This window comes from Nannobrachium achirus, assembly GCF_963921795.1.
Source record: "Nannobrachium achirus genome assembly, chromosome: 15".
NCBI classification, from domain to species: Eukaryota; Metazoa; Chordata; class Actinopteri; order Myctophiformes; family Myctophidae; genus Nannobrachium; species Nannobrachium achirus.
Genome location: NC_137822.1, coordinates 61845776 through 61867914, shown reverse-complemented (window position 1 = coordinate 61867914; position 22139 = coordinate 61845776). Strand labels below are relative to the sequence as shown.

The window sequence follows — 22139 nt, the reverse complement described above, 5'->3', positions numbered from 1 at the left end:
TTTTCAAAAACGGCCCAAACTCGGGAAACTCGGGGTTGGCACCATATGTGTTAACATGTTTTCATTTACTTCTTTCTGCCGTTTTAGAAATTTTAATTACCTTGATTTCAGTGGTTGGGGGCATGCATGCAAGTGTCTTTTTAGACACAATAAGCCGGCGATTTTTTTTACAATAACACTTAAGCCTCTATCAGAGTCCAGGGTGAAGAGCTATTCACTTCACGTGGTGTAGTTTTCTAGCTATCGCCTAAAAATACATAACAAAGCCTAGGTGATAGCTAGGAAACTACAACGCAGCGAAGTGAATAGCTCTTCACCCTGGACTCTGATAGAGGCTTATCTGCGCATGAAAGATGCGGTGCATCTTGGGAAATGGGCTTATTGTGTCTAAAAAGACGTATTTAGCCTCTTTTACACATGCCTGTTCTCCTCAGATTAGGGATGCGAAAGTTCAAGTTGTTAATTTGAAATAATGATTCTACAGTATCACAAAGATTTGGAGGACCCCCTGTAGTAACTCTGAGGACCCCCTAGGGGACCCCTTGTTGAAGATCCCTGCTTTAAGGGTTCTTGCTCAGGGACACTTTGACACCTCAGCTGGGGGCGAGACGAGCGTTGAACCAGCAACCGTGTGGTTCCTAGACGGCAGGGTTGTTAAGTAACGGATTACATGTAACGGGATTACATAATCAGATTACAAAAAACAGGTAACTTGTAAAGTCTCAGGTTACATTTTAAAATATGTAATCTGGATTACAGTAACGGATCTGAATGATGGGTGTTCCATGCTGGATTACATTCTCCCCTTGCCCTCATCAATTTTACAAATAATTTATAACGCCAAACAATAAAATAATCAAGTCGAATCAGCATAAAGTAATGACACTTCGCTTAAGTAAAATTCTGTTGTCCTTTTCCTAATTTCATTGGCTCAATATTCTTGTCAAGTTATCAATGGTAAAACGTGTTTTATTTAATTAGAGAGTTTTGCTTAACAGTAATCCAAAAGTAACTGAAAGTAACTAGTAGTTACTTTTTAAATTGTTACATTACTGACTACATTTTCTTTGCAAGTAATTTGTAACTGTAGGGGATTCCTTTTTAAAAGTAACCCTAACAACCCTGCTAGACGGACCCTCTCTCCCCCCACTCAGCAAACACTCGACCCACTCTCCTCTCCTCCTCCTCCTCTCCCCATCATCACCACCACATGCATCCACATTTCATCCCACTGCTCTAGTTTCATTCTCGGCCATCTAAATATTTTAGACGCTGTGCAGGAATTAGAGCACAGATTTGACCAGCCCCAGAAACTTGCAGTCTGCTCCCCACACGAAGAGGCTATATTAAGCCCTGCAGTCAAAAACAGTGTGTAATTAAAAACCCATTTAGAACGGCTACACATTGTATCATTATTTTATGCTTTAACTATTGAAAAACAGCAGATCTACAAGCTCACAGCGCGGCACCGAGTGCCGCGCTGCGAGCTTGTAGGTCTGCTATTTTTGAAAATTCGTGAAAATTTGACTTTTCACCCGATTCTATAAGTTTTTTTTTTAATCCTTCTAAATTTTTTTGATGGCCAGCCATCGTCAAAGAAAAGGTCCTTTTCGATTCAACTGGAGCTCAGTTAGTCTGTTCTTGAGAGACTATGTCAGTGGTTCTCAAACATGTGAAGGACACCCAAACGGATATTTATTTGGCCACGGACCCGCATCTCAAAATATTTAGTTCCAGGGACCACCCAGAAGCAAAATTTGAGTTACAAACGTTCGCTTTGAAAATACAGTATATTCAAAGATTTGCACACGTTTTCACAACTTTTGCAAATAGATCTACAAGCTCGCAGCACGGCACTCGCTCTGTGCGCTTGTATATGTGCTATTTTTTAATAGCTAAAGCATTCAATAATTCTAGGCCTAAATGGGTTAAAAAGGTTGGGGCCTTGTGTCACTGACGGAACGGTCGGAGTTAGAGGGAATGTGGAAAGGGGAAGGGGGTTGGGGGGCAGTTGTGCAGTGAAGAGTACAGTTAGGCTTGTTGTCACAATTATTAGACTAGTAAGACGCCTCAGGGCGACATGGCGAGGTCCCATGACATCACAACATACAATATATTTCATGCCCATACATGGAGATCCCTATCTGAACGAGCCACACAGATATGGGCCATGCCTTGGCCATCTTGACAGTGATATATATATATATATATATATATATATATATATATATTGATGACATCAGGGATCTTCATACATGGGCATAAACGGGATTCTGGGGAATCCCCATATATGAACTTTTACATAGGTGATGTCACCTGTGATGTCACAGTGATGTGTCAAGGGAACCAACCCATAGACTGTAAAAATGTGTACACACACGTCTACACGGACGCGGACATGCTGTCACATTTCTCATGGTAAACTGTGACCTTTGGTCGCAATAATTGTCTAATCGCAATTACTTTGTCATTATTTTCAAAAATGTTCAAAAATAGTGGAAATGGCAGACCTACAAGCTCACGTGCCACGATGCGTTGTGAGCTTGTGGATCCTCTATTTCCACTATCAATGTTATTTTTTAACATATAAAGTATAAAGTTATCGGTCATTTCTTTGTATGTTTAGGTTATGCGTCGTATCTGCCATGTGCAACTTCAAAGCCTACAAGTCAAACAGAAATGTATTTGTTAACGACAAACACAATTAAATCACATTAAATCACAATCATTTGGGTGACAAATAATCGGCATGTAAAATGCCATAATCATGACCGCCCTAGTAGGGGTGTAACGATATGGTAACTGCATCGAACTATCGTTTTTAACTTAAAAAATCGAAGTAAATCGAAATGAAAACAGATCGAATCGTATCGTTTGATTTTGTATCGTATCGAATCGGCAGTGCAAAGAACCGATTGTATCGATACTACCTACTTGTCCATTGTATTTAGCATTTTTAAGAAGAAAAAAATGAAAAGGAGGGGTTTAATTACTTTTCCTTTCCATATAGCTACACTGGTCTATCGATAAATGTGTGTAATCTCTGGGTTCATGTCAAGGTGCAGGTTTGTCAATATACAATGTCCATGTATTTGGCAGATAATCACTGTGTTTACTCATTTATATCCATAATAATACATGTTTCCCTTAAAAACCTGCACTATCCACACCTTTCACACAGATTTAATTTCTTTGCTAAATAGTTACAATATCAATGTTAAATCATTGAATCGAATCGTACCGTAGCGCCATGAATGAACCAATATCGTCCATGTATCGTATCGTCAACCATGTATCGTGATAAGTATCGACATCGCTATTAAAATGTATCGTTACACCCCTACGCCCTAGGTACAGTTTGAGGAAACACACGATATCTCTTCTTTCATCTCTGCTCCGTTTTGCACACACTCAAGGGTTGCATCAACATTCAGGAGTGTATACCGTGGCAGTAACTAGTCCCAGCGCTGGTATCAACCTACTAATGTGGGGCCTCTTCTCAGAATACACCGGTGACTCATTTAGGAATCTTTGTTCCGCGGTCTGCCAGCCACAGCCACACTGTTCAGCAGGGACGTGCAGAGAATGCTAGAGAGGCAGGGGCTGACATTTCTAAAAGGGGCCTTTTGGTGGAAATATCGAAAATAGCAGACCTCCCAAGCTCACAACGCGTCGCGCTGCGACGCGTTGTGAGCTTGGAGTTCGGCTATTTTCGGTGCTTGATACCACACCGAACTAAGCATTATCAAGTCAATGCTGGAGGTGTGGCGTAACGGCATGGATTTCTACACAGAGAGAGGGCAATTCTTTCAGCATAAGATGCTGCATTCAAGTTCAGGAGAGTTTGGACAAGGCGATTCTCGTGAATGCTGCCTTCAGGTATGGCATGGAAAGAGGGCATTTGCATTTCTTTCACCATAGTAAAAACTGCATTCATGGACTGGAGAGGGCACTTTTTAAAGAAGGGTTAACACACGGTTGACTAACAGGTCATTTTGACTGATTTTGAGATCGCAAAGTGCAATAACTCTCCCTGTGAAGGTCTCAGAAATGTCCCCATCCATGACTTTTCCTAAATACTCAAGACACGGCACGGCACTCGCTCTGTGCGCTTGTATATGTGCTATTTTTTAATAGCTAAAGCATTCAATAATTCTAGGCCTAAATGGGTTAAAAAGGTTGGGGCCTTGTGTCACTGACGGAACGGTCGGAGTTAGAGGGAATGTGGAAAGGGGAAGGGGGTTGGGGGGCAGTTGTGCAGTGAAGAGTACAGTTAGGCTTGTTGTCACAATTATTAGACTAGTAAGACGCCTCAGGGCGACATGGCGAGGTCCCATGACATCACAACATACAATATATTTCATGCCCATACATGGAGATCCCTATCTGAACGAGCCACACAGATATGGGCCATGCCTTGGCCATCTTGACAGTGATATATATATATATATATATATATATATATATATATATATTGATGACATCAGGGATCTTCATACATGGGCATAAACGGGATTCTGGGGAATCCCCATATATGAACTTTTACATAGGTGATGTCACCTGTGATGTCACAGTGATGTGTCAAGGGAACCAACCCATAGACTGTAAAAATGTGTACACACACGTCTACACGGACGCGGACATGCTGTCACATTTCTCATGGTAAACTGTGACCTTTGGTCGCAATAATTGTCTAATCGCAATTACTTTGTCATTATTTTCAAAAATGTTCAAAAATAGTGGAAATGGCAGACCTACAAGCTCACGTGCCACGATGCGTTGTGAGCTTGTGGATCCTCTATTTCCACTATCAATGTTATTTTGTCCATTGTATTTAGCATTTTTAAGAAGAAAAAAATGAAAAGGAGGGGTTTAATTACTTTTCCTTTCCATATAGCTACACTGGTCTATCGATAAATGTGTGTAATCTCTGGGTTCATGTCAAGGTGCAGGTTTGTCAATATACAATGTCCATGTATTTGGCAGATAATCACTGTGTTTACTCATTTATATCCATAATAATACATGTTTCCCTTAAAAACCTGCACTATCCACACCTTTCACACAGATTTAATTTCTTTGCTAAATAGTTACAATATCAATGTTAAATCATTGAATCGAATCGTACCGTAGCGCCATGAATGAACCAATATCGTCCATGTATCGTATCGTCAACCATGTATCGTGATAAGTATCGACATCGCTATTAAAATGTATCGTTACACCCCTACGCCCTAGGTACAGTTTGAGGAAACACACGATATCTCTTCTTTCATCTCTGCTCCGTTTTGCACACACTCAAGGGTTGCATCAACATTCAGGAGTGTATACCGTGGCAGTAACTAGTCCCAGCGCTGGTATCAACCTACTAATGTGGGGCCTCTTCTCAGAATACACCGGTGACTCATTTAGGAATCTTTGTTCCGCGGTCTGCCAGCCACAGCCACACTGTTCAGCAGGGACGTGCAGAGAATGCTAGAGAGGCAGGGGCTGACATTTCTAAAAGGGGCCTTTTGGTGGAAATATCGAAAATAGCAGACCTCCCAAGCTCACAACGCGTCGCGCTGCGACGCGTTGTGAGCTTGGAGTTCGGCTATTTTCGGTGCTTGATACCACACCGAACTAAGCATTATCAAGTCAATGCTGGAGGTGTGGCGTAACGGCATGGATTTCTACACAGAGAGAGGGCAATTCTTTCAGCATAAGATGCTGCATTCAAGTTCAGGAGAGTTTGGACAAGGCGATTCTCGTGAATGCTGCCTTCAGGTATGGCATGGAAAGAGGGCATTTGCATTTCTTTCACCATAGTAAAAACTGCATTCATGGACTGGAGAGGGCACTTTTTAAAGAAGGGTTAACACACGGTTGACTAACAGGTCATTTTGACTGATTTTGAGATCGCAAAGTGCAATAACTCTCCCTGTGAAGGTCTCAGAAATGTCCCCATCCATGACTTTTCCTAAATACTCAAGACATATGTTCTCATCCCTCCCCCCCCCCCCCCCCCCCCTTCTGAAACGTTTCCTAAGTATGAAATAATATACCATTATACCACTCTGACTGTTAGTTATCGGTCATAAAGACATGTCTCACCCATTCCTCCCCCTCCCAGAATCAAGGAGAGAATTTCACACCTTTTGCGCTCCCCATTTGAGAGGTCAGTTGAAATGCTAATTCACATTTGGAAGACAATAGAACCCCCGCTGGCAGCAGGGGAGGAGGTGTTGCTCTCCTGGGCCAAAAGGGAGAGAATTTACCTGTCAATTTGACTGATCAATGCAGTCAGAGTGGAAGTGTTAAAGGGCAGGGGCTCAAGCCCCCTTTGATGTCTATGTGTGCACGTGCATGCTGTTCAGCTTCTGCTACCAGGCCGGCTACCTCTCCCCCGTTCAATAGAAATCCATTTAGGAGAGGCGAGCGAGACGGGAGTAATGGGTTCAGAGTGAGTCTGGACCGCACCCAGGAGTCAGGACCTGGTCCACTATAGTCTGTACTTCCCGTAAACAGTGGCGTCAGTTCAGAAAACGCTAAGGTATGGCAACATGACTGGTGTTTTGCACGCGTGCAAGACACCAGTCATGTTGCCACACCTTAGCAACAGGCATGATACATTTATTTTAAGAAGTACATTCTATTTTTCCCCCTGTTTTCTAACGGTTTCTTCTTGGTCTGGACATGGCAGCCTGGAACGGTTGTTCAAGTGCAGCTAAACTTTCAAAGTTGGCATGTTAGTAAATGTGCCACAATTAACATGAATGAATTGCACCTGTGCAGCTGACCTGCAGAACCTGGGAACAAGATGGGGAGAATCTAATTATAATACCTTGTTAAAGTGACCATTTTGTAAAATGTTGCATTTGTAGTTATTTTACTGTAATTTAACAACATAATAACCAGAACAGATACACAAAGAGACATTCATGGATTTATATTTAAAAGTAACTTTTATTTCCCCCCTCCCCTGGACCCAGGGTATGGCAGCTGCATACCCCTGCCATACCCAATTGACGCCCCTGCCTGTAAAAAAGAAAGAAAAAAAAATAGCCCATCTGATAGTCTCTCTTGGTCTGGAATCTGATACAGTATCAAATTCCAGGCTCCATGAAGGCGTCTAAGCACTTAAACCTCCGACAAACTTGGCTGCCGTGGGGTTACTACGCAAGAGACCGTGCATGTGCAGATATAGCACGAGATAGACCGGCGTAATGTACTGAAACGCAAAATTAAAGGGGCGTAACCCCCACCCCCTGAAGTTGTATGTCCTGTCCACTAACAATCACAGCTATTAGTGCAACCGTACAGTGCAGCGCAGGGTCACATTCCTTTGTAGCAAACACTGTAAAGTGTAAACATAAAGTGTTATTTTGTGACCCTTCCCACATTTAAAGTGTCCAAAAAATGTGTCTTGCAAGAATCGGCCTCAGGGTGGCACTAGAAGAGGGCCATGTGAGAAATGAGGGGTGGGGGTAGTGGTTTAGCAGCCAGGGAGTGTGTGTGCAAAGTTTGGCATGGATAGGGGCAACAGTGGCGGAGATATGATTAGGGGAAAAGTGTGACGTGACTGACAGACAGACTGACGGACGGACAGCCGGTGGAGGTTTTGATAGTAACTGCGACCAGACGGTCGCAATACATTTATTGAACAGAAATTATTTTCATGAGTATATAAACCATGCCGTCCATGATAGATGTGGACGGGGACTTTTAATGACCACCAAATGCGAACACAACCAATGTATGGCAAAGCTTTTGACCAAAACATGTCTAGACACCCAGTCCACCACCAGCCGCAGGGGTCAACACAACAGCCAGTGTGGCAGGGCAAAGATTCCGCTGCACTGTCAAGACCTCCTAGCCGACTATGTAAGCAGGATGTACTTTTGGCACTGTGCTCACAGTTACACCCTGTTCACCGTGGTGTTGACATGACACTTTGCTTTTACCCTAACACCAGAACTTCCCATGATGACTGATATGCGCTTCCAAAGTCGGTCAGCCTGATGATGTTGTAATGCAGTGGTCTTCAACCTTTTTTTTAATTTTATCATTTCATTTGAAAGCTGGGAATCATAGCTACAAAATGATATATTGGTTGTGAAGATTGACCCTACAGTTTTGTAGATATGGCTTATAGTTATGTTATGTCATGCAGAAATACTGCAAAATGTGAGGTTTCTCTTCACATTCATTTAAAAATCACACCCGTGTGAAGTGGAGCTCTGTGTGTGTGTGTGTGTGTGTGTGTGTGTGTGTGTGTGTGTGTGTGTGTGTGTGTGTGTGTGTGTGTGTGTGTGTGTGTGTGTGTGTGTGTGTGTGTGTGTGTGTGTGTGTGTGTGTGTGTGGATCATGTGTACCGATTTTTGTGACATTTGAAGAAAATATGTAGGAAAAGGAGCAAAAAGTGTGTTTTGGAGAAAATTCAAGATGGCGGAAAATCTATCATGGCGCAAATGGGCGTGGCCTATATGGGGAGATGCGTCATGACCCAAGGAATCCAGGGAAAAAATATTTTTAATTTTCCGACCTACGGTTCAAGAGTTACAGGCCAAAACGTAAAGTGGGGTGTTATGGCGCCACCATGCGGCCAAATGACACAATTATTTTTTATTTAATCCTTGAAATCATTATGAACCTCCTCTCCAAGTCTTGAAACTCTAGCCCCTATGGTTTGCGAGAGACAAATAATTGAATGTGAGTTTTTGCGATTCCCATTATAAGTCAATGGGGAAAATTAATTCACTAATAAATTAATATCAATTAAACTATAGAACCTTTCTCTTAGAAAAGTAATAGCCCATGATTCCCGAGTAAGCCGGTCGATTTGACATATGGCGCGAGTGTGTGGTGGCAAAACTGTGGGACTAGTGGCGTGCCGAAGTTTAGGAAGTTCAGGCTACATACACACACACAGACACACAGACAGACAGACAGACACACACACAGACCCACACGGCCACGTATAGACAACATGCCTGGCCACGCCCCCTACTTCCGACCGGAAGCCCTTTTTTGGGCTTGATCGTAGCGCGATTTCCTGTTTACGTTCATCTGATCTGATTCTCCTCTTAACTAATGAGACGGGATTGTTTTACTTTGTAATTTTACTTTGTAACTTATGTTAACAATGTCACTTAATGGCAACACTCATCCACTCTGCTGATAAATAAATGAGTTGTGACGATACACACCCGTTCTGCCGTCATTCAATGTTATGAGTTGGAGGAAAAAAAAAGAGATCTCAATTGAAACAATGCCATAGGCTTTCTTGGGCGTATGCTTTTAGTTGACCTTGTACTAGTGTACTGTCATGAAACTACCTTTTTTCATATGCAAACTTCTTAAAAAATAACGCTATTTAAATTGTTTCAAAAGCTTTATACCCTGTATATATATATAAAATGTCACAATGCGACATAGCTTTTTACACAATGCTGTACTCCCTCCAACTGCATGTCATATTATATGTTCGCCATTTTAAACTGTTTTTATTTTATTTGACACTTGCTTTGGCAATATAAACATGTCTTCTCATGCCAATAAAGCTCCTTTGAATTGAATTGATATAGGCCTACAAATAAACAGATTTGTGTATTTGAAAGCAAGCATTGAACCTAATCAGTATTTCATGGAAGCGAATGTTGTATGATTCTAGCTAGCAAACCTTTTCCCTTCAGAACGCTGGTTGATCATGTCAAACGTCATCTTCTCCATTCTCCACTCTTCTGGGATGTCACCATGAAGTCACAGTTGGCTTGTGTTGTGTGATATGCATTAATGTTTTTACAAATAGGCCTGTCAACAACTCAACCCACTCCAGAATAGACATAATACACATTAGCCCACCTATTATGTGCATCCTATGCTGTGTTCATTTCACTATATCACTGTAAATCATCGATTTAATCCTAATCAAGGCAATATAAATATCCATTCATATTTAATGCTCATTTAATCCTAAACTGTCACGTCAAAACAATGAATACATTTGGCTTTAATAGATACAAAAACAAACTGGATTAATTGAAAATGACAAGTGTTTAAAAGCATTCCTTCAAAGCATCATTGGGAACATTCCTTATCTCAATAACACAATATACAGTACAACATTTGAAACCCTCAACAGTTAAAAAAAAGGCATGGACAAGTCAAAGAAAAGTGTGTATAAATATTTTATTGCAATAAATATGATGAGGAGATCTCGACCCTCACATCTGGCTTCATTGGTCCTGCATGGACGTACAGTACAGGTCTGAAAGACAGAAAACAATTGCATTCACAGATACAACAGACACAACAGCGAAGAGCTTTTATTTCAATTATAATCAATGTTGTGTTGTCACAAGTGAAAATAACTTTTACTTAGTTGTAACAAGAGTAGTAGTCACCATACAGTAAAAGATCGTAGCTAACAATGCTAATTAGCTAGCATGAGAGTTTTACCTTGTTGTTGTTGTTGTTGTTGTTGTTGTGAGTCGTGCTGCTTCTCTGGGGAGTTTGCTGAGTTTAGGATATGTTAAGGATGTCATCAATACTATTAACTGGTGTAGATAGAATAAAAACATCGAAGATAGCGGTGGCTTGCATATCAAGAGACCATGACCGCACCGCACCATCTAGCTGACAGCTGGAAAAAAAAACCTCCGTTGGTTTAACCCTTTCAGTTCATTGTCATAATCTTTTACTGCAGCGCTGGGCAGTGTTGCCAAAATTTGTGAGAGAAATAAACAAGCCAACTCTTGCAATATAAATAAGCAAAAAAACAAGATAGTTTAGGTAAATAAATTGACTTGGCAACACGTTTATATGCATGCCTGACAGAGAGAACCCGGAAGTTCCCTTTCGACTTGGGGGCGGGGCCTCCCTCCTGCAATCGGCCAGGAATGTTGTCTATAGGGAGCTGCACACAGCTCCAAAAAGTCTTATTTACATGCAGAGTTAAGCTCTGGCGTTTAAGTGAAATGTAGCCTGATATTTATGAAATGCTTTTGTGGCTTTATCACATTTTAGAAAAAATGTTGCTTTCCGAAATGACTGCCCCTCTGCTATGCTGGGTCACATATTTTAACTGGGGACCCCCCCCCCCCCCCCCCTCCCAAGAAAAAGAAAAAACAAAAAAGAACCACTGATTTAAACATTTAGGGAAAAAAACGGCATTCCCAAAGTCTGCTTATAATAAGCAGACTGGGCAACACTGATTGACAAAGTTCCCACTTATGGGAGGCGTGAGCGAGCGCTGCAACGTCCTCCTCATCGGGTTTGCAGTGTAGAACTAGAATCCCTGTCTCGTGGGGGGAGCTCTTCAGGCTGTCAGGGTCGGGGCTGAGGAATATTGATGCTGAGGTCTCAGCACTCAAATGTAGCTTCTGGGGGTCCCTGGAACTAAATATTTTGAGATGGGGGGGGTCCATGGCTAAGTGCATATCATTTTGGGGGTTGTTGGCATTGAACGTTTGAGGGGGGGGGGGGGGGGGGGGGGCTCTCTCCATTCCGAAATGTCGCCACTCGGACAGTGACTTCTTATTGTTGGAGTGGCAACACTTCCATAGAGGTTAGGGTTAGGGTAAGAGATAGGGTTAGTGTCTGTCGGAAAGGAGACATGTCGGAATGGAGAGATGCACCCACGTTTGAGAACCGCTGACGTAGAAACATGCCTTTTTTTCCAAAAACCTTAGAAGGATTTAGAAGACTTTTAAAGAATTGGGTTAAAAATATTCAAAGACACCCATTTTCAAGATTTTTCAAAAATAGCAGATCTACAAGCTCGCAGCGCGGCACTCGGTGCCGCGCTGTGAGCTTGTATATCTGCTATTTTTCAATAGCTAAATCATAAAACAACCGCTAAAGTGATGATGCGTTCTCGGCCTAAATGAGCTAGGCCCCGGTGCTGCTGCCGCTGCTACTGCTGGATAGCTCCACCTCATTTGACTCCCTCTGTTCTGCCCGGTACCCGGCCAGCCAATCACGGAACAGAGCTATGAGGCATAAAGACACTCCCGCCAGCCAGCCCCTTACAGCTGTGGTTTGCGGTATAGGCTAAAGAGGCTCTCTGGAGCGTCGTACCTTTTTCTAAACGACTTAACCGTGGGTTGAAAACGCGGTGGTTATGGTCCATTGCAAAGGGAGAAGGGACATGTGCGGGTTTCAGTTGAAAAAGACGAGCATTTAAAATAACGGGTCATTTAACCCATTCAGAACGGGTACACATTATTGTGTATCATTATTTTATGCTTTAACTATTGAAAAATAGGCAGATATACAAGCTCACAGCGCGGCACCGAGTGCCGCGCTGCGAGCTTATTATCTGCTATTTTTGAAAAATCGTGAAAATTAGAATTTTGACCCGATTCTATAAGTGTCTTTTGAAGAAAAAAAAACTATGTTTCTATGTCAGCAATCTGGTTAGCCATCGTCAAAGAAAAGGTCCTTTTCATCTAACTGGAGCTCAGTTAGTCTGTTCTTGAGAGACTACTATGTCAGTGGTTCTCAAACTTTTTCATGTGAAGGACCCCCAAACTGATATTTATTTGGCCACGGACCCGCATCTCAAAATATTTAGTTCCAGGGACCACCCAGAAGCAACATTTGAGTTACAAACGTTCGCTTTAAAAATACATATATTCAAAGATTTGCACACATTTTCACAACTTAAAAAAAAAAAATAGCAGATCTACAAGCTTGCAGCGCGGCACTCGGTGCCGCGCTGTGAGCTTGTATATCTGCTATTTTTCACTGCTTAAAGCATTCAATAATTCTAGGCCTAAATGGGTTGAATAACCGGCCGTCGTGAAACGCAAATATCTTTATTTTGAGAGGATGTATTTGTATACATTTGTTCAGGGTGCAAGGTGTGCAATTTGTCTTATATATATATCTAAAATTGTTTATTCATGCTTGGTGGTGTCGTTGGTGTCGAGAGAGGGAGATAGAGAGAGAAAGAGAGAGAAGGAGAGAATGGAAGATGGAGAGAGAGATAAAAGTAGAGAGAGCTCAGACCGTTGTCCGTTTTCACACTGGGGGAAGTGGATTTAGCAGCGGCGGACGGGCTGCAGTTGATAATGTGCCATTATAGCTGCTGCCGCCGCTTAGCCGGTGAATGGTGATATTTTAGTCCACGCCGACCCACGCGCACGATGCACAATGGATTAGTGTCCGGGCCTCTCTATGGAGGCGTCATTAAAACAATATTTTCTCTCATTACGCTGGCCTCTCTCTCCCTGGATGGTCATCATCCTGCCAGTAGGCCAGTGGCTCTCAAAGTGGGGTCCTTGTACTTGATGAGGTGCCAGGGGGTCCCCGGCTAAATTAGGCAATATATTGCATCTAAATCAGTTAAAAGAACAAGATGATGCGCACATCCTTTCCAAGTGCTGGTGCTGGGCTCAGGTTGACATGAGATTAAAGAATGGAGGTCCGCACACAGCTCAATGCTCCACAGTGTTTATTTAAAACATAAAGTTAGACGACGTTTCGGCCATCAACTGGCCTTCATCAGGTGAAAATCATTAGTCATTGTCTTCCTTTTATAGGATAGAGAGTCACATGACATATCACATGACCATACTATTTTCAGTATACCATATAGTGAATACAAAGTTACATAGAAATCTAAATCAGTTGTACCACTTAAACCTATATCAGGGGTCTTTAACGTTTTCAGGCCAAGGACCCCCTTAGTTGAAAGAGAGATGAAACGGGGACCCCCACAACCTGTTCATAGATTCCATATAGTTTCATTGTTTGACAGCACAATCATCAGTGTATTTTGGATTCATGTCAATTTGTGTTTTCAGATATTTAACCACTTGAACTGTCAATACTTAACTTGACCTTTCACTCTGGACTTAGTCTGATCTTTTTTGCCTCTACACCAAACCTCTTTGCCAAAAATAGCTGATCTACAAGCTCACAACGCCTCACAGCACGAGGCGTTGTGAGCCTGTAGATCTGCTATTTTTGGCCAAAGTGCTCAGAATATGGACGCTAGGGTTCAAGTGGTTAATATAAAAAAAGGAGAAAAAAAAAAGATTATATCAAACAGAGACTTGGAGGACCCCCTATAGTAACTCTGAGGGCCCCCTAGGGGTCCCGGATCCCCTGTTGAAGACCCTTGCCCTATATACAGCTCACAGTTCCCAGTTCAATCCCGGGCTCCCCCTGAGTTAGTGTCAAAGTATCCTTGAGCAAGACTCTGAACCCCTAATTGCTCCGGATGAGCAGGTCGTATCCTTGCATGGTTTCCTCCGCCATTGTTGTATGAATGTGTGTGTGAATGGGTGGGTGAATGTAATCTCTTAAATGGTAAATAAAGTGTGAATTTATACAGCACCTTTATCCAATGCACTTTACAATTGTACCTTTAGCAATGTGTAGATACCCTGTATACACTTTTACTTACTGTTGAGTGAGAAAACAATGTAAGGTAATCATCTGGGATGCCCCGAAATCCTGTGGGGACCCCCCAGTTTGGGAACCGTTGGTTATGACATAACTGTGACGTATGACTCCAATTTGGGATACGTTTGGATGCAGCGATATAAACCAGTGAAATTGAAAGGGACGACAAAGCAGAGACACAACGAAATAATTTGGATTGAAATTGTTGACCACAAAGAGCTTGTCGCAGACTGTTCTCGTCCGTTATCGGTGAGCGACGGAGCCTAGTTTATGATAAATGGCAGCCTCGGGCTGCCAGTCACCTGTGACAACATCCCTTTGCTTACAACGGCTGTTTGTATCATTTTACAAAACAAGCTTGCCATTTGAGAAGGTGTGTGTGTGTGTGTGTGTGTGTGTGTGTGTGTGTGTGTGTGTGTGTGTGTGTGTGTGTGTGTGTGTGTGTGTGTGTGTGTGTGTGTGTGTGTGTGTGTGTGTGTGTGTGTGTGTGTGTGTGTGTGTGTGTGTGTGTGTGTGTGTGTGTGCTAGCGCGCGTGCACATGTTTTCTTGTATTTCTATACTTGTGAGGGCTGAATGTTCTTGGTCCTCAGAAGATGTATCGTTTTTATGGTAAACAAATAATTGCGTTAGGGTTTCAAATCAGGAAAATATCGAGGTTCGGAACATGTAGAGGTAAGGTTTAGTTAGGGTGCCTGATTAATAAAGTACATCTACTGTATTAAGAGTCTTGCTTTATGCTGCTCGGTTGTTGGTCCTCGGTAAGTGGATAGATGACCTCAGCGGTGTCGCACCAAATTCTGGGCCCTGGGTACAAGGATTCACTGCGGGGCCCCCTTGAATGTTCTTCATAGGGGGGGGGGGGGGGGTTAACCCATTTAGACTGGGAACGCATTATTTTGTGCTTTAACTCTTGACAAATAGCAGATATACAAGCTCATAGCGCGGCACCTAGTGTCGCGCTGTGAGCTTGTAGATCTGCTATTTTTGAAATATCTTGAACATATATGCAAGTCCTTGAATATTTCAAATCCTTCTATGTTTTTTTTTTTAGACCTGTTTCTGTCAGTGGTGCTCAAACCTTTTCACGCGAAGAACACCCAAAATGATATGCATTTGACCACGGACCCCCATCTCAAAATATTTAGTTCCAGGGACCCCCCACAGATGTAAAATTTGAGTTAAACATGTTCGCTTAAAAAATACATATATTCAAAGATTTGCACACATTTCCACGACTTTTCAAAAATAGCAGATCTACCAGCTCGTATATCGCGCTTGTATATCTGCTATTTTTCAATAGCTAAAGTATAAAATAATTCCAGGCCCCTGTACCTTGGGCCCTAGTAACTCGGTCCCACTTTTTGACTTTTTGACAAGCAGGTGCGTAAGGAGCCAACAATAACTGTTAAAGCATTGTATATTTGGGATTGAAAAATCACACCTGTGTGAAGTGGAGCTGTGTGTGTGTGTGTATGTGTATGTGTATGTGTATGTATGTGTGTGTGTGTGTGTGTGTGTGTGTGTGTGTGTGTGTGTGTGTGTGTGTGTGTGTGTGTGTGTGTGTGTGTGTGTGTGTGTGGATCATGTGGATCATGTGTACCGATTTTTGTGACATTTGAAGAAAATATGTAGGAAAAGGAGCAAAAAGTGTGTTTTGGAGAAAATTCAAGATGGCGGAAAATCTATCATGGCGCAAATGGGCGTGGCCTATATGGGGAGATGCGTCATGACCCAAGGAATCCAGGGAAAAAATATTTTTAATTTTCCGACCTACGGTTCAAGAGTTACAGGCCAAAACGTAAAGTGGGGTGTTATGGCGCCACCATGCGGCCAAATGACACAATTATTTTTTATTTAATCCTTGAAATCATTATGAACCTCCTCTCCAAGTCTTGAAACTCTAGCCCCTATGGTTTGCGAGAGACAAATAATTGAATGTGAGTTTTTGCGATTCCCATTATAAGTCAATGGGGAAAATTAATTCACTAATAAATTAATATCAATTAAACTATAGAACCTTTCTCTTAGAAAAGTAATAGCCCACGATTCCCGAGTAAGCCGGTCGATTTGACATATGGCGCGAGTGTGTGGTGGCAAAACTGTGGGACTAGTGGCGTGCCGAAGTTTAGGAAGTTCAGGCTACATACAGACACACACAGACAGACAGACAGACAGACACACACACAGACAGACCCACACGGCCACGTATAGGGAGCCTGTGCTTCACACAGCTCCAAAAAAAAAAAAATCATTGCAATCGCTGGCTGCCTGCGAGTGCAATGATTTCTCAACGGCAGCTCCTTTCGAGAACCTCTCAGAGGTTCTGGAAGAAACAAGCTGTTCTCTTCTCAACAAGGTGCATCATTAGTTTCTCGTCGTTGTGTGATGATTGAGCAGCGAGCGAGTCTTTCCCTGCCGTCTGATACATTGCTGGCTGTGTGGTCTGACTTACTATCTGACATTTTTTTTTCCCTTTTTTTTAATAGATTTGTTTTGGGGCTTTTTATGCCTTTATTCGATAGGACAGTAGACTGACAGGAAATGGGGAGAGAGATGGGGAATGACATGTGGCAAAGGTCGTCCGGATCGGGAATCGAACCGGCGACGCCAGCAGGCATCATAGCCTAGTATATGGTACGCGCCTTGACCCACCAGGCCAGCGGGCGCCCCCTACTATCTGACATTTACAGTGGGTCTCAAACATTATCATTTCAACTAGCCCTCTAAGGCCCAAATATAGAAATACTTGAAATAAAAAATTGAAAAAAATCCAATGGTGTTGTAGGAGTCCTAATAAGAGGAAAATGTAATGTTTTTTTCAAAAAAATGTTTTTGTAAGGTATTATAGCCATAAATCATAAATCATAAATCATGCTCTAATTTACATATGGGGGATATTTTTCACAATAATAACATATGTACATGTTCTAGACATTCTAATGATCACCAAAAAAAATAGTACAGGCATTTTACTTATGTTTTTGTGAGGAATAGCTTCCATGAAAAAGTGAGATGTTGTTCGTCAAAACTCTGGAATGTCAGCGGGTGTGAATGTCAGCCCCTGTGGGGGGTATTTATATGCAAATATTGTGGCCAATGGCATTGTAATACTAAACAATAGAATCCAATGGTGATGTTTAGGTGGTAGGGGGAGCTAAAATAAAATGATTTAAACCTTTTTTTGGATAAAATACAAACGTTGTAATATTACAACAGTGGGCCTTAGAGGGCTAGGGATGTTGGGATCGGGTAGAACCACAGTTATGGGGAGAAAAGAAACAACTGTAGAATGTGGAGATATGAGGTTTCTGCCCGACAGCAACGATATAACGATACAAGGTTTCTATCGAGACAGGGTGACTCATCTTCCTCTCCTCTCCTCTCTCTCTCTCTCTCAGATCTCATCTGATGCCGAGGCTGAAGGAGTCTCGCTCCCACGAGTCGTTGCTGTGCCCCAGCAGTGCTGTGGAGGCCCTGGACCTCAGCATGGAGGAGGAGGTCATCATCAAGCCCGTCCACAGCAGCATCCTCGGCCAGGACTTCTGCTTCGAGGTGAGGGGAGAGACCTGCCACGGCTAGCATGTTATGCTATGAACTTTTGCATTTTCAGTTTTTTTTTTTACGAATTTTTTGTTGTGGCCTTTTGCTTTTATTTTCATAGCGTAGTGGAGAGAGAATCAGGAAGTGACACGTCGCAAAGGTCAGTCAGGCACGGGAATTCACCATTTGTCAGCCTTCTCGTTGGTCCCAGACCGACCAACCAGCAGGCTCTATCTGCCTTGTCCCGCCCTGGTTCCGCCATTTTTCAATTTTGAATTAGCTAAGACATAATCTTTGGAGAAATAAAAACATTTAAAAACATGCCCAATCACTATACTGCAACTGCAAGGCTCCCTTTTACTGAAACCAAGTTTAAAATGAGAATTGATTACACAAAACAATTATAAGAAGCTACTGAATTACAATGGTAGTGGGTGGAGAGAAAGGGCTTTTGTCCCATCAAGACAAAGCAACCAATGGGTGTGGAAAGGGGCGGGACAACGGGGTGGACTTGACAAAGGGTGAATTGAACTTATGACTCGCTGTCAGGCTGCATTAGAGCCTTAATGGAGCACCGGAGTCTAAAGCCTCTATCAGAGTCCAGGGTGAAGAGCTATTCACTTCACCGCAGTGTAGTTTTCTAGCTATCACCTAAAAATACATAACAAAGTCTAGGTGATAGCTAGGAAACTACAACGCGGTGAAGTGAATAGCTCTTCACCCTGGACTCTGATAGAGGCTTAAGAGTCACTGCCGCTAGAGTTGCATTATAAATTCCCATAGGGGAATCATAGATCGTGTCATATAAGAACTGTGTTCCAGAAAGAAACAAACCAGCCCACCTATACAAATAAGGATTTGACTGTGGCCATAACATTTCGTGGTACGAGTCCAGTCCAAGTTTTGGCATCAATATCTCCCAAGAATAAAACGGCATAACAGCAATATGTATTGCTTATTGTTCAATAGCAGTTGTGCACTTTACCCATCAGCAGTTTCGCACAAAGGCTGTCAATGTTCCATCATTAAACGGAACGGTAAAATAGATTTTTTTGTCCTCCATTTTTCCATTTTCTCCGTACCCTTAGGGGTACTACTCATGTCCTTGGTGCTGTCGGGCAGAAACCTCTTATCTTAATATTAGTAAGGGGAACATAAGAAAATCTGCGAAGTAAATCGTTACCAAGACATTTCTTCACCAATGTGTTTCTAAAGGTGTGTAATAATATGTACTAAAAGGTTGAAATTCAACTCCCGGAGGAAACCTCATACATTTTTTTTTGTGTTTGTGTCCCATTAACTTTGCTATACAGGAAAAAAAATACAGAAAATAAATCTCCTTTAAGTAACATGTGAGGGGTCAAACTAGGGTTTTTTCATGATGCTGAATCCATTGCAAGCCTTTGTTTTGCATGAAAAACTTTCCATGGGCGACAAATGGCCCCCACAAAACGGTGAAAAGTGATGATTCATCACTAAACCATCGTTTTGTGGGTCCGATTTTAGCCCAAGGAATGTTTTTCGTGCAAAACAAATGCTTAGTTGGAATGGATTTAGCATCATGAAAAACCCCTAGTTTGACCCCTCACATGCTACTTAAAGCAGATTCATTTTTTGTATTTTTTTCCTGTATAGTAAATTAATGGGACACAAACACAAATCGTTTTTTTTATGAGGTTTCCCCCAGGAGTTGGATTTCAACCTTTTAGTACATATTATTACACACCTTTAGAAACACATTGGTGAAGAAATTTCTTGGTAACGATTTACTTCGCAGATTGGTTATAAAATCCCCTTACTATATTTCAACCTTTTATCGTACAGCAGTGTCAACACCTACTGTAAGTAGGAACAATAGCCTCTACATCTACTAGGCTTGTCACGATACTGGATTTCTAACTTGAATACGATATTTAAAAAAAGGTCGATACTCGATACCATTTTCGATACCACAGCGATTTTAGTGCAATTTTTATTTTTTTATTTAAAGAAAAATACATAACTTCTTGAGGTAGATGGTAGTGCACTTTTCAAAGGCCTGCCTTTGATGTTTTCACATTCTAAGTACAAATAGGCCTTTAAAATAACTAGGAATAAGCCAAAGTAGGAAGCATACACATAAAAGTAACGTTGGTGTAAACCAACGAGAGAGGTAAAAGCTGAGTATCGATATTATCAATACTACGGAAAAGTCATATTGAAAATCGATACTATTTTCAAAATCGATACTTTTCGATAAATCGATATTTTTGACAATACTAACATCTACTAGCTCACAACGTGTTGCATCTTTATGTAAAAGTGATTAAAGGACCACTTCACAACTTTCCAGTATCTTCATACCAGTAAGGCTCCCTAATCGGGAGATAAGCGACCGTAGGTCACTTATCTCCACAAATAGGGCAAAAATGTGTTTTGCCAAAATCTTCCTGATCCATGTTGATGACATGAGTGTAGACATACTGTGTAGTGATTTTCGTGATTGTAGGGCAAAATCTGTAGGAGCAGTGTCCAAAAATGTGTTTTTAAAATTCGGCCTGGAGGTGGCGCTATATGGGAGAGATTCATGTTGATGGGATGAGTGTAGACATACTGTGTACCGATTTGCGTGATTTTAGGGCAAAAATTGTAGGAGCAGTGTCCAAAAAAGTGTTTTGCAAGAATCGGCCTCATGGTGGCGCTAGAAGAGGGCCATGTGAGAAATGAGGGGTGGGGTCTCCGTGCCGGCAAGGTGGACGAATAGGTACCGGACGAATAGTTACGGCATTTTATGTGAGCTGCAGTGTAGGGGGTCCTCCACTGGGGGCGCCACCACTTTTGCATCCGTTCTGGAGCACCAGGAGTCTGTGGTCCCCGGGAATTCCCCGTGAGCAGCCCCGGTGGGGTGGTCATTTGGTCAGTTTAGCACATTTGGTCATTTTTTACATCTGGGGGTCCCCCAGGGACCTGGGGGTCCCTGGAGCTCCGGGGGTCCTTGGAGGTTGTAGTTTGGCAGGCAAGGAACGTGTGTTCCAAATTTGGCATGGATCGGGGCAACGGTTGCGGAGATATGAGCAGGGCAAGAGTGTGACGTGTGAGGTGTGACAGACAGACGGAGGGACGGACGGACGGACGGAGTTACTTACACTTTGTGCAGGGTTTGATAGTAAATGCGACCTACTAATGTTCAAGATAATATAGCACAATTTCTTTCTCCTCGGTCTGTGTCTTTTAGGATGGCTGTGGGCCCTTCAAATACCTGTCTGCCAGTGACATCATCGTTAATAAGCAGATTTTTTTTTAACAAGATTTTTTTGTTGTTGAATGTTGAGATTTCTATTATCACAAGAACAATGGCTTACATTATAACATTGCAACTTTTCCAGGAATAGAAAGCCTGCAGTTTCTATTAGCTTGGATTCCCCCATCGATGATGTCACTGTTAGACGGGTTTCTGAACTGCCCGAAGTGTGATCTGGGAATGCCCATATATGGGCTTGTTCTGACATCACATTGTCGACTATATATGGGCATAGAATATATGGGCATAAAAGGCAGAGCCAGAGCTTGATGTCATGTTTTTTCCCCACATTTTATGAAAAGTAATGGCTTTGGACATACAAGGTTTCCGCCTGACAGTGAAGATATGAGAACGGTCACTTGGTTGACCGGGGTGGGGGTGACATTTGGCGAAAATAGGTGATCTAGAAGCCACAACGAGCTTGCAGATCTGCTGTTTTCTGGCGAAGAGATTTGGTGTAGAGGGGGAAAAAGGAGGGGGCCCGTTATAGACCCCGGGGGGGACTCCTGTACTCTTAAGTACTTAGGATTGAAGTGGATTTAAAGCACGCCTGCACTGTTTATCTTTTGACCTTCGTCATGTTCTCTGTCTGGTTGATATTCAAGAGGTGTGACTGTCAACAGGGGCGTCACACCAAATTCTGGGCCCTGGGTACAAGGATTCACTGCGGGCCCCCCATGAATGTTAACTATTGAAAAATAGCAGATATACAAGCTCACAGCGCGCTGCGAGCTTGTAGATCTGCTATTTTTGAAAAATTGTGAAAATGTGTGCAAGAAACCTATGTTCCCATGTCAGTGGTGCTCTAACTTTTTCATGTCAAGGACCCCCAAGATGATATGTATTTGGCCACGGACCCCCATCTCAAAACATTTAGTTCCAGGGACCCCCCCAGGAGCAAAATTTTAGTTACAAATGTTCACT

General features: G+C 42.3%; 1 protein-coding gene across 2 annotated transcripts in view; it reads left to right on the top strand.

Moving 5' to 3' along the window:
• LOC308300000 (disabled homolog 2-interacting protein-like) overlaps positions 1-22139 on the top strand; it is a 176764-nt gene that overhangs the window by 40939 nt on the left and 113686 nt on the right. For both annotated transcript variants that reach the window (XM_080743766.1, XM_080743765.1), the window contains exon 2: positions 17794-17947. In XM_080743766.1, coding sequence (XP_080599892.1) covers positions 17794-17947 — 154 coding nt within the window. The remainder of the gene's footprint in view (positions 1-17793; positions 17948-22139) is intronic.